This window comes from Adiantum capillus-veneris, chromosome 29, assembly GCF_014529385.1.
Source record: "Adiantum capillus-veneris isolate H3 chromosome 29, ASM1452938v2, whole genome shotgun sequence".
NCBI classification, from domain to species: Eukaryota; Viridiplantae; Streptophyta; class Polypodiopsida; order Polypodiales; family Pteridaceae; genus Adiantum; species Adiantum capillus-veneris.
In genome coordinates this window covers 83,290,559-83,304,016 of record NC_140959.1, presented here as the reverse complement: position 1 = coordinate 83,304,016, position 13,458 = coordinate 83,290,559, and the positions used below count along the sequence as shown (strand labels likewise).

Sequence of the window (13,458 nt, the reverse complement as noted above, 5' to 3'; positions counted from 1 at the left end):
AAAGGGGAAACCAATGCCCAAAATTCTTCCCAAGGCATTTCCAACAACAACAACAATCGGTCCAAGGAGAAGGGAGTTTACAAAGGTAAAAATAAACTCTCTCCTGAAGAGCTTGAAGCTTTTCGCAGGAACCACAAATGTTTTAAGTGTGGGGAGCAAGGACATGGCTATCATTCTCGCCCCAAGAGAAATGCCCGCAATGAGACTCCTAGAGCTTCCACTATCGAAGCTCCAAAAGAGGATGCTCATTGCAAAGGATCACCTCTCTCCTATGATTGGGGAAAGGTAAGGGAGCATGATGCCTTCATCTTGTTTGACCCTGGATCTACTCACAACTTCATATCAACGGAGTTGGCCACCAAGTTGGGCATTCAAGCTTTCGATATGTGAGATACTGTAACGGCCGATACAACTTTCAAGGGACAGCAAGCCTCCGTTACTCCCTTAATCGGGAAATTGAGGCTTCATGTCCAAAGCTACGTCGACAAAGAAAATTTTTTTATCTCTCCTCTCCAACATGAGGATGCTATTCTAGGGGAACCATGGTTCAACCGCATGGCTATCAACATGAAGTTCTTTGAAAGGAGAATCTACTTCACCTACAGGGAAAAGAGCATGTATATAGATGCTAGTGAGTCTGGTTGTACTATACCACTTGTAAATCCTCCTGCTTTTGGTAAATCGATGAAGAGCTCAGTTTTTGCGTACATGATATTTGTCAAAGAGTCCCTAAAAGATCTTAATGTTTCATCAAATGTAAATGGTAGGAATCAAGACTTGTCTAATTTTCTAAAAGGATTCCAAGATGTGTTCATCGATGATATCCCTATGGACTTACCTCCAAAACAAGGGATGACCATCAAATTGAGCTCCTACTAGGAAGCTCACCGCATAACAAGCCTCCTTATTGAGTTTCCCAAGCTCAACAAGAGGAGATCATGAGGCAAGTACAAGAATTGGTAGACAAAGGGACGGTGAGGCCTAGCTCCTCTCCCTTTTGTTCTCCAATCCTTTAATTGAAAAAGAAAGATGGTACATACCGCATATGTGTGGTTCTATCAACAACTAGACCATATCACTATCAAAAACAGATTTCCCGTGCCTCGGGTAGAAGATCTGTTTGATTAGCTACAAGGCTCTACCTACTTCCATAGGATTGACCTTGAAAGTGGCTACCATCGCATTGTAGCAACAAACAAAGTCCTTCTTCTCCTCCTAATTTTCTTTACGCACCCATTGCAATCACTACTCCGCAAAGGTAGCCAAAGGATGCGGTCACAACACTTGCGTGCCACAACACAAGAGGTATAGATGGTGAGTGGGTTCCATAAGAGTTCACAAAAGGTGCTTGGATATACATGCATCCATCTTCTATTGGCCCTCACCATGTACGAAACCGTGCAAACTTGGATCATCAGTGGAAAGGAAAGCTCCTTTGCTTCAAGAATCGCAAAGACAAGGGGACCGTAGCCATTGTGCAGCATGTTTTCTCAATGTCAAGCATGGAATTGCAACAACCAGCTTGATTCCCAACACATTGTAAGTACATGTTTTGAGAATACAAAGCTAGATGTGAAATCACAGTGGAATGTCTTAATGGCTTCAAGATTATGATTTGTCATGATTTTACAGTCATATTTTCATCCACATTGGTGGAGGAGCAGCCACTTCATAGCCTCTCTGACACATTCAATGTTATACGTGCAAATATTTGAGCAACAATTTTCGCACACCTTTGTCCAACCAAACTGTTTCAAAGAAGAATTTTCTTCTATTGTCACTCCTATATTGTACCTACTTCTACACAAGAGTATGGGAAGCTTTAAGCCCATCAAAGTATCTTCCTTATTAAGTATGGAGTGGCCGTAGCCAGATTTGTGGTCGGTAGCATCTTTCAAGCAAAAGATGAAAATAGATGTCCAAAACTCCTTGAAATATTCTAAAGCTTCTAGGTTTGTGGTCTTGAGTTGGCGTTTGCATATTCACTGTTTTATGCATATCTTCAAAGAATTTGGATTTGTGGAGACTACCACAATGCTTGTATGTAATGATGTGCATTTTGAGGATTTAGGGAGGCTTTTAGAAGAGGACTGGGGTTTTGTGGAGGGCACGCTCAATGGGGATAGATATCGTTGTAAAGTTGGAGCATTAGGTATTGTAATGCGCTATTTAAAATCTCGTACCTCCTTGTACGTACGATTTCAGTATGATCATTGGATGTGCAATCTTGGAGTGTGGACTCCCTTACAGAGTGTAGATGGCACTATTGCAAGTTTTGACATTGCAGTGAGGATTCCCAACGATGCTTTGGAGGTTTTCTAAGCGAACAAGCATTGGACCCTCAGCAATGTGCGAGAACATTTGGCCATTATGGGTTTTGAGGACCTTCAACAAGTACAATTTCGTCTACAAGGTCACAAGGTGAGAATCCTTCCAGCAAATTTTCACTCCATCAAAGTTTGATGATCATTGCCTACTTATTGTTAAGAATGTTTGCAGATTGAAAAGAGAATGGAAGACAAAATGAAGGTCCAAGAGGATTGGGACATGGATGGAACTATGATATTGCTCTTATAGCTTTGTAACTCTTGCATTTTCGAAAACAATCCCCTCTGTAATCAATCTGCTTTGCTTCCAAAAATTTAAAACTTTTAATATAATTTTTCGTTCTACAATAGCCGTCTTGTGTACAACTTGTTTTGGTACCATTTTTAGTTATTATTGAAATTTACCCATCACTTTCATTCTTGGTAAAAGTACCTTTTTTTTTTTGGGGGGGAAAAGTGCCTTCTTAAAAAAGACGCCATTATAAAAGGAGGGCTGCATAACTCATTCTAGCCTTTCACTTTTGCAACCCTTCAGCTCTTCCACTCTCTCTCTACACCTCGGACGAGATATGGATGTCTCCATAGTCTCTGCATCTGCACCCACATCCACCCCTTTCTCACGTTTCACCCTCTTCCTCGAGGACACCAACTACAAGGGGAAGTTGGATCTTCACACCTTCTTCACTGGTCTCCTCGACCTTGACGCCACAACTGCCCTCCACATGGACACATTTGCTGAAATTTCAACGTTCATGGAGGAGCGCATTATATAATATGTTGTATATACCACCCCCCCCCCCCCCCCCCCCCCCCCCCATGTAGGGATCTGGGTGCCTTGCGATCTCTTGCGCTACATACACAAAGGTGATCGCCTATTCTCCAAGCGGTTGAAACGGTTCCAAGTAATTGCCGTCAATGCAGGCCATTTCTTGGAGGAGCAGGTCCTAGGGGTGCCAGCGCTCAAGAAGTGAAAATTGGGGGTGGAGTACCTTTCTCGGCTGGCAACATTCATCTTCTTTGTAAGAGAGGAACCTGATTTGGAGGAGCTCCACCTTCCACACCTTCACGTTGGGTCCATCATCAAGGACGCCAAGGAATAGGAGGGTGTCCCCATGAACCCCGCCAACGGAGGCCAGGCACTTTGGCTCGAGTACCCTAGTTGGCTCGAGGTGGTGGTCAAAAAATTTATCGTTGTGGCTGGCATTAGTGACACTCTAGTGGATGCACCACTGATGAATGAGGCTATCCTAGAAGTAGAAATCAACTGCTTTTTCTCAGTGGTTATGGATGGGGAGGAGTTGTCTTTTGGCATAACTTGGAGTCTAAATAATTTGGATTGCGCATGGATGAGTGCCTAAGCGTGCTATGCACTAGTGTCCAATCTCCCTTAGATAGTGCACCAGGTGCCCTTGAAAGCAAGCTCTTTCCACTTGGTGACTTTGTTACTGACACTATTGTAGTTGTGTGTGTGCAGGTCCTGGATGCATAGCAGTTTGACGTGGCCGAGGAAGATTTCAAAGCCACACAAGCCAAATTTGTGGTGGCTAGGATGCCTAATTCACTACAAAACCCCCCCTCTGATGAGCCAGATCTCATGGGTGCAGTGAGATCATGCATCAACTTGGATGCCAAGGGCAATAGGAAGGAGGAGCACAAGGAGCAAGAGCTAAACTCTACCCTACTTTCAAGGCTGTTTTTACTAATCTTAATTGTCTTTTTCTTACTCTTGATTGGTTTATGATAGGACATCCTGGAGCTTGATGAGTATGCAGCACGGACGGGTGGCAAGCGGACACCTTTGGACCTCAGTCTTCCCTTGCACATTACATAGGAAAACTCTCCCCTGACAATGTTGCCATTGTACACAATGAGTTTACTCCCCAAGGCCATTTCATGACATGGTCGTTGAAAGCTCTGAGCAAGGTTTTGTGTTTATGCACCATTGCACAAACTGCGTATCTTGTGTTCCTAGTGCGTAGATCCCTTGTATGCACAATATTTCGTATTGGCTTCCATGGCAAGGTGCTTGCCCAAATAGGGATATATGTTTTTGTTGGCTCAACTGACCCTCAGATGATAGCGCACTCCCTCCTAGCCAGGGAGTTGCCTTACATGCAAGAGAGGCGCCAGGAGATGGCTAACAAAATTATGGGCTCCTCATATGTATGATGTAAATTTATATCTTTTCAAAAGTAATAAAATATATAGAATTACCTCTCTATCTTGTAAGTTCCTTTCAATGTGGTCTCTGTCTTGTAAATTACTAAACTTAGTGTTGTGATTTAATAAGTGGTGTCCTTTTTGTTTTAAGCAACAACTCACTGTAAGTGGGGCCGCTGTCAAGGGGGTTGGGGGGGGTCCAGGGGTTGAAGTGATGTGTGAACAATTAAATTGAAGCTGCACAAGTTTTTTTTTGGTGGCCAGAGCTGCAAACAAGGCCAGAAAGGGCCAAAAGGGGGATGGCCACAAGGACGCGCAGATAGGCCAAATTGGGCAAGGGTTTCAAGGGGTGTTTCTTTCAATTATGTGATGGTATTGGCAAGCTTCATAATGTGGACAACTTTTCCCTGAATTTATTGTTGGAAAGTTTCAACCGCCCTCTTCGAAGAGGCAATACTTTCTTGTAATGCCATTGTTACGAGCTGAAGAGCTTGACATTTGTGCATCCACGAATTCAAAGAAGCACCTGCACCCATACATAACCGTTTACAATAGCCTAACAAGCATGCTTCTCCTCTCCCAAGATATTGAAGAAACGTCAAAAGGCTATTAAAGGACGAATGAAGGCGGCTTATAGAATTGTAAGGGTACAAATGGCCATCCACCCAAATGTCAACATTCGTCTCACTGCCCTGTGATGACCTCTGCTCACCCTTACGTGCGTCGATGCAAACGCCGTGGACAAGCAAATAAGTACGCTTTTGGTGAACGAAGTATGTAGTGGTGGAGGCACACGATTTGTGATGTCCGTGAGCACCATGATAGATGTTGCATGAGGAAGCAAAGGATGAAAAGAGAGAGGGGGGGGGAGGGAGATGGGAGGAGAGAAAGGGGCTGGGGGGGAGAGGGAGAGAGAGGGGAGGAGGAGGAGAGAAGGAGACAGGGAGAGAGAGGAGAGGGAGAGAGGAGGGAGGAGGAGGAGAGAAGGAGACGGGGAGAGAGAGGAGGGAGGAGGAGAGTTTTTTTTCAGAAAAAGATTTTAAAAAAGTGGACTTTCATATTAAAAAAGGGTTAAAAATGATAATTTTTTTAATATGTATATATGTTGGGGGGAGTTTTAAATAAAAAAACAAGTAAAAATGACTTTTTTGAAAAAAAAAAAAACAAAGTTTGGCTCTTAGTGACCCACGTTTTTGTTGATGTCGCCACTCCCTTTTACTCCTTTCACTTTCAAAAAGCTAGAGAAAGAAAGTGACCTCTAAAGTTCACATCTTACATATGCCTTAAAAAAAGGCTAGAAAAGCCTACTTAAAATTAGCTTCTTGAATGCACTTGTCTCCTTAACCCTACACAATATTAGTCTTAATCCCCAAAAATTAAGATTCCTTACAAGGTCCATGAAAAGTCCATATTTCTCCTAATGACTTATATAGCTTTTTCATTATCCGTTTGTTTATACTCAAAGTTGTCTTATTTCATTCAATTTTATTAATAAACAATCTTAACTTTGCATCAATTTTATTATTAACTGCCTCTAAAATGTTAATGTATTTAGTGTCCGATTAAACTATTATTACATTTAACAAGAAATCATTTTAGTGCTTTGTCTTTGAAAAAGACTTTTGCAAATAATGCTAAGTACATTGCTATCATATCAGAGAACCTCCAAGTATGAATTTTCTTAATGCATTTTGATAATATACCTCCAACAAGATCATTTCAATTATCTCTGATAAGTAAGCTCTCTTGCTATCGACATAAAGGCCATATATAATGTACCATCTATTATCTTCTTATGTTTAAGGTTTCCATATTATACATCTCTTACAATATTTTTTAATACAAAAATTGCCCAGTTTACTATAAACATTTCATAAATGATTACTTTAATCATTTCCTTGTACGTTGCTCTTTTTGCATATATTTTCATGAGGCTATACCCAAGCGGTATTTCAACAAGCAAGAATATTGTCGGACACTTTTAGAAGACAGAGCTCCTTTACATGTCTACATAGTGCTATAAGTTGTAATTATTTATGATGTCATGGCATTGTACTTACATTGGTTGGATTCTCTACTGAGATGATTTGTCATACAACCACTAACATGAGCCCAGTTGATTTGGGATGATCGTCAACATTTGGTACATCCTTTAGCATTTCCATTTACTCCAATTTGGTACCAAATGGGTAATAAATGTTTTGTTTTTTTATGCCTTCTCTAGTCATTGGTCATGTGCATACAAATTTGCCAATTTAGGTAGTGTGTAAATGTTTATCCTTGGTATAGATTCGCTGATTTAGGAAACACCAGTTATATGTGTAGAACCATCGATTTATGCAACACACCAACAAATTGCAAATTCACTATTTAAAACAATATTAAGTGCAGATCCTTCGGTTTAGACAATACAAGTGCAAATTCACCGATTTACGCAACATATCTCATTGGTGTAGATTCGCCAATTGAGGCAACACCAATCACGAAATCGTGTTTCAATGGCTGGTCACCATTGTTCCTAGTATGATTTTGTCACTCAGGTATATAAAATATAAGATATGTGGATTTGGAATTGAATTTGGTATATAATGATTTCTTATCGTAACAGTGTTTATGAAATTGAACTTAAGATTTATGAGAATTGATTTATTAAACGATGAGTGTGACCAATAATCTCTTGATATATCAAGGTATAACATATATTACTTATTCAAGTGGTATGGGACACTAGAATATGCAATACGTGGATAATGATAGGCATAAGCAAGGTTGTTTAATTTTATGAAATATGTGATATTTCTGACATAGGATACCTAACCAATGTTTCTTACAAGTATGGTTTGCACATTTTTATCTTCACAATTGAAGACAGTTGCTTTCTTAAGGAGAGGTATGTAATGAAAATTGAGATATAATTATTTTATTGCAACTCACAGGTGGAAAAAGCATGACCGAGCTATGGGTTATGCAAAAAAACATAACATTTATGTATATTTTATTCTTCAAGTGCTCTTTATGAGCTATGGCCATTTATGTACGGATGGCCAAAGTATATTTATTTTGAGCATTCAATAAATCTATAAATAAATACATGTACGTGCAAGTGAAAAATGCTCACTCTTGTACGGGGGAAGATTGTACCCAGTGCCTATGTTTATTCTTCTCTCATCTCCTCTCTTCCCTCTCATTGTGCTAGTGTAGCACTCTGCTCTAGAAGGTGCACATGCACGCGCTTTCTCTCCTTCTATCGCTCTCTGTCTCTCTTTGTTTGTGTATAGCTCAATTATGCATTTGTGTGACTTGCCAGGTACATGGATCGATCGTTTATGGCCTATGTTATGTTGTTTTCAATATTTTGAAGGAATCTCTGTGTCTCCGGCTCTGCAGCATTGACTAAGAGTAGTTGACTTAACAATGATACTAGCATCTATATATGTATTAAATGGCTCTTATAAATCTACAATCTTCAAAAGGCCAAAAAAAAAAAAAGTTGAAATGGTTAAATTTTATCAATTGACACCATATTGTATTCCACACAAATAAGACTTCATATATTGAAACCAATCAATCATCCCACACCAAAGTATCAAGGTACATACATTTTAATAGAAAACTAAAGAGCTTGGAAAATATGTCAAAGTAGTCAAAGGTCCAGGTATTGGTCAAGCTTAGGTGGCCATGACCCTCTTCTTGGCATCTATCTTTTAAGCAAAAAGGGCTTGGCTCACTCGCAAATGGGCTTGTAATTCTCAAGGCTCAAAAGATAGTAACAGAGACCGACCATGTTCTTGCAAATTTGTTCTACACAATAATGCATGACCTAACAAAGCTACAATAAAATGACCCATGAATAACTTCAAAACATCATAGCATCATAAAGTTAATGGAGCACATACTCAGAAAAAATGGTGTTACACGATATTGACCAATCAAAGACCTAGAAGCAATTTAATCAAGATTTTCTTTCTGACAACCTATGCATGACAAGAGACTAGTCTTTTCTTGTGCTTCTAAAAATAGAATAATTTTGTCTTTAATTGAAACTTTCTTGGACTAAAATATTGCAAGAGATGAAGAGGACAAGAAGCCTCAATGAATCATCAAGGCCTCCATCTTGTTCTTAAGTAGATTACCTACAATATTTTGGTGGCAGCCTTCTTTGCACATAAAATGCCAATGGGTCCCAAGAATATGCTTAAGAATCATAAGCAAAGTCTCTCTAAACTTCCCCAAGTAGTCCTAAATTCCCTTGCGACAAGAAAAGTCAAGCATTGACTCAAGTTGTGCTCAAGGGCAACAAGAAATTTTAGTGACCATTAATAGGAAATCTTCTTGTGGTACACAAATACTTGTCTTGCTCAATTTTGTGCCACCATTTATGAGCATCATCAACTTGCCTTGCTCAATTTTATGCCACCAAATATGAGCAACATCAATTGCAATCGCATTGTAAGTGTCTTGTTGTATGTGGCCTCATTGTCATCAATGCCATACCGTGTTAACAATTCATTCAAAAAACGGCTGCTTCTGCACTGCCTACACATCTACGATAGGAGACGTCAAAGCAGGGAGTTCTAAGTTGTCAACGAGCACACCAACTAATCATGTCACTTCAAGACCATCACAAAAAAAGACAATTCATGTTGCGCCAAAAAATTCCCTTTTCAATGTCCACATCATTTTTGGCTACATAGTCAATGCCTTTAATGCATTATACTTCATCTTCCATCAACTCTTACTCTGTAAGGCCTTACGGTTTGGAAACAACTAGCAAAATGACATTGCTGCTAAAACATATCTAAGAGAGAGAGAGAGAGAGAGATCAATTAACCGAAATCTACACACATGGAGTACAAAAAGTTCATCCCCTACAAGCTCAAGAGAGAGAAAGATGACATCACAGGTGATGGTTAATTGCCAAATGTAAAGCCAAAAACCTCTCTTCCTCCAAAAGACTTTTAAGATTGAAGTGGCAAAGAGGTAACACCTTCAACACAGAATGGCTTCAATTGTAAGCTGACTTTAGTAGCTTCTAAGCAACTAGAACCCACAAACTATCGAAGGGACCAGGTAGCTTTATATATCACCACTATAAATGGCTCATGAAAGGCTAGGGCACCATCTCAAGACTTACCCATACCATACTAGTGTCTCTGAGACCTCTTTTTTTTCTGGAGGTGTGACTGAATTTTGAAAGATGCCATTGGGTATCGGACCTAGATCTTTATGAACCCACACATCCCCCTTCGACCACTAAGTTACAACCCCATTGGCGACATCTCTGAGATTTGATAGCCTCTCAAGAGAACAAAATGATTAGCCCACATTGTTAAGTACAAATATAAGCCACCATTCCTCCATCTAATCCAGACCAACACAAAAACAATTACATGTCTAGACAGCAAAGCACTAGAGCCTCTCCAAAAAGACAAATTGGATCTTCTTGCTTGCTCATGGAATGTTGTATTGAATTTTTCTCATAGCCTTCTCTTTCGTTCGCACATTCACTATATGCTTTGCAACGTCTTTGTTGTAAGAAGGATCTTTCTCACCCCATTGTGTATCAACAATAAAAATTCTAAACAGACTTCACACACCTGGATTACCATCCAAGCAAAAAACCCTCCTCAGCAAAAAAGGCAGAAAACAATTGCACCTTCCCCTCCATAATCGATGTTTTTGACATGGCAAAGAAAAGGCTCCCCAACAAGAGCACAATAAAGATGTATGGCATTTCTGAATCCACCAGAGTGTGAGTGTCCCCATATGCGTTGTTCCCTTGAAAGTGAATCAAAGTACCTATTCATATCCTAAGACACAGATTAAACACTTATGCTCTATTGCCAAGTATCCTGGCCTGTACAGTCAAACCCCATATTGCACATAAATATAGCATATAATGCACCATGCACTGCCAACGTTATAAAAAAAACAGTCGACGATAACCCTTTCAATCAATGTACTCTGAAAGCCACTTGAAGCCTTCTCCATAACCCATCTTTCGAACAATGCTGCACATAAAGACCTCGATGGCTCGCATATTTTCTGCAAGAGTTACCTTTCCTTTGCCAGTGGTAAAATTGGAAAGCCCAAGGTAGTATCTCAGCTCCTCCTCTGAAGCAGCTGTAGGAATGTCTATTTTATTTCCCAGAATCAAGAAAGGCACGCCAGCCAAAGAATCATCTGAGAGAAGTCCGTCGAGCTCTTTCTTGGACTCAGGAAACCTCTCTTTGTCAGCAGCATCAACAAGGTACACAATGCCATCAACCTACAGCAGGAAACTCATTAACCAGAAGAACACGTGCAGATGACTTGCGTCAGTTTGATTTGAAGGGATAAAAGCTACATAGATTTTCATCAAAAGCTATGTTACCTTGGCATAATAGTCTTTCCACACTCTGCGAGCAATCTGATGGCCACCCAAATCAAAAGTTTTGAACTTTATCTTCCCAATGCTAAGTTCTTCTGAAGTGGGGTGCTGAGTAGGTTGATGCTGAGCTAGTCTCTGCAAACATCAAAAAAGGTATGAGAAACAACAAACTCCGCTGCTTTTTAATAAAGAAAGTATTTAACTTCATTAAACACCACAATCATAAACCTGCAACAAACAAATAAAGAGTTACTCTGGGGCAGCAACAAGAATACATCCCAGATGGTCCTATAAATTGATTTGTGAAGGTTGTCTTCTCGATTTATAAGGAAATCACAAAATGAGTTGAGAAAAAATTTCTTCAGCCTTTGGAATTTGCCGGGGGGGGGGATCCTCTCACCATATACATGTCTTGCAAAGGGGATCATGCCACATGAAGTACTCCAGCTTCAGTGAGGTCTTTCTCATGGAAGACTTCAACAGGACACAAAGCAGACCGTGCCAGACATACGCATCTGAGGAGTCCGAGATGTTGGTGTCAGAGTAGCATAATGAGGAAGCATACAAGACACTTGTTGTAGCATACATGCACGAGAGAGAGAGAGAGAGAGAGAGAGAGAGAGAGAGAGAGCTCCTCAATTAACTCTAACCAGATGGATACAAAGTGATAGCCCCTAGGGCCCTTATATACTTCCCATACAAAGTTGCCCGATCCAGCCCAAATAAATTACGTCAAATGCATCAACTAACTAACTAAATAAATAGCCTATGAACGGGGTGTTTGCATGAGATGCATAACTTTAACACTCCCTTTCAAATTCTCAAGTAGCTCCAAAAGGGGACTATGTATGTGTTAGAGTTTAGGCATCTCTCTGGGTGCATCTTGTCAACGGTCCAAGTTTCTCCCAAGGATGGGTGTTAGGGAGTGAGGGCTGTTTTGTGACTGTGCCCGGCCAGTGTGAGGTTGTTTTCGCATGTTGGGTTGTGTTTAGCCATGTTTAGCTCAGGGTTTGGCTTTGTTCCATGGCTATGTAGGCTCCTCTAGCCTTGGGTGATTTTTCCCTTGCTGTCCCAGGGGCCTTTGGGCCAGTACCTTCCACTTATGGGTGCTACCCCTATTTTGGGGTCTGTTTTCATGGTCATGGAGCTTGGCGGCTGGGTCGGCAGTTTATGCTTCATCCTTTCAATCTGTCCATCACACTCGGGTGATCAGAGGATGACATACTTGACTTCCTTTGAAGGTGAGCAAATACAATGAACTTAGAATCACTGACAATATCCTTTGGCAACCCATACAGCTTATAAAGTTGTTGACCATACAAACTACCGACTCGTGGCTTTTTATTGTCAATTTCGTTGGTATACAATTTTGCCATTTTTGTAAGTCAAGGTGGAACCATACAGAACATACTGTACGTATTCAGTAAGCAAGGTATACATTACTGTATGGATCGGGCTTAAGGTACGTAAAAATACGTACCATTGGTTGAAGAAACCTTTAAATAATGATAAAAATAGGAATTTTACAATAAAGACCTAAAAATACACAAACTATCACTCTATATAGTTGAAGAGAGACACCTACCTGCATCAAACAGCAATCAAGAGACCTACCTACCATGTATACATATCATGCATATGTACTCAAACACAATATCAATGGCAGACTTGATGATGTGATCTCAAATTTCAATACCAAAAAGTCAGAGTAACAATTGATCAATGCTCTTCCGTGGAACACTGAGTTTATTCAAAGTAGCAATTGATCAGTGCCCTTCTGCAGAACAATGAGTTTATTCAACCCCTTGTAATCCACGCAAAAATGCAGTGTTATGTTTCTTTCGAGAAAGTAACACGGGCGCTCCCCACAAAGATTTACTAAAGGTCGAACAAACCCCCTGTCAAGATAATTCTTCAACTGTCATTGAATCTCGTCCCCTTCGATTTTACTAAACCAATAGGGTTGTTTTGAGCTAACTACCAGCCACCACTTCAATGGCATGATCTACTCCTCTTGAGGGCAACAAACTAGGAGGTAGGTCTTTAAGAAAAACATCCTTAAAATCAGCCATGATTTCTTGAATAATGGTAGATTCATCAAAATCACGAAGTTCGACAGAAGAGCATGAAATAGTTTTACAAAACTCGGTGATAGAAGTGCCAAGCACACAAATAAATCAAACCATGCAGATGGTATACACTTGTAGAAGTCAAACATCAAAAATTATTGTAACTTTAAACATTTCCACAGTAGAGAAAACTGGTATTACAAGACCACTATTTACAAAAACTTGATTACAAAGCAAAATAGATACATAAGGTATATCTTGTTTATCAAAAACCAAAGAATGTACATAGTTTGTATCATAGTCACATAAAAACCCGGTCTGAAACCTCAAAACCTCAAAACTTGAGAAACATTTTGATGAAACGTGACGAAACCGAAGCCTTTTAGAAACAAGGTTTTAAAGTTTCTATATACTGTCTCATTTAAAGTTTAGCGATGCTTTTGCTGTTTTTTGTGAATCGATCCTCTCTGTGTGTGTGTGTGTGTGTGTGTGTGTGTGTGTGTGTGTCCACAGTGGATTATGTTTTGGCTCA

At 40.1% G+C, this 13,458-nt stretch overlaps 1 protein-coding gene across 1 annotated transcript in view; it reads right to left on the bottom strand.

Moving 5' to 3' along the window:
- Positions 1-10,123: 10,123 nt before the first annotated feature.
- Positions 10,124-13,458, bottom strand: part of LOC147419497 (small COPII coat GTPase SAR1A-like) — a 28,019-nt gene continuing 24,684 nt past the window's right edge. The window contains exons 2-3 of the mRNA XM_086505996.1: positions 10,861-10,992; positions 10,124-10,755 (exon numbers count right to left, since the gene is read on the bottom strand). Of these exons, the coding sequence (XP_086362122.1) occupies positions 10,438-10,755; positions 10,861-10,992 (450 nt within the window). The 3' untranslated portion in view covers positions 10,124-10,437. The remainder of the gene's footprint in view (positions 10,756-10,860; positions 10,993-13,458) is intronic.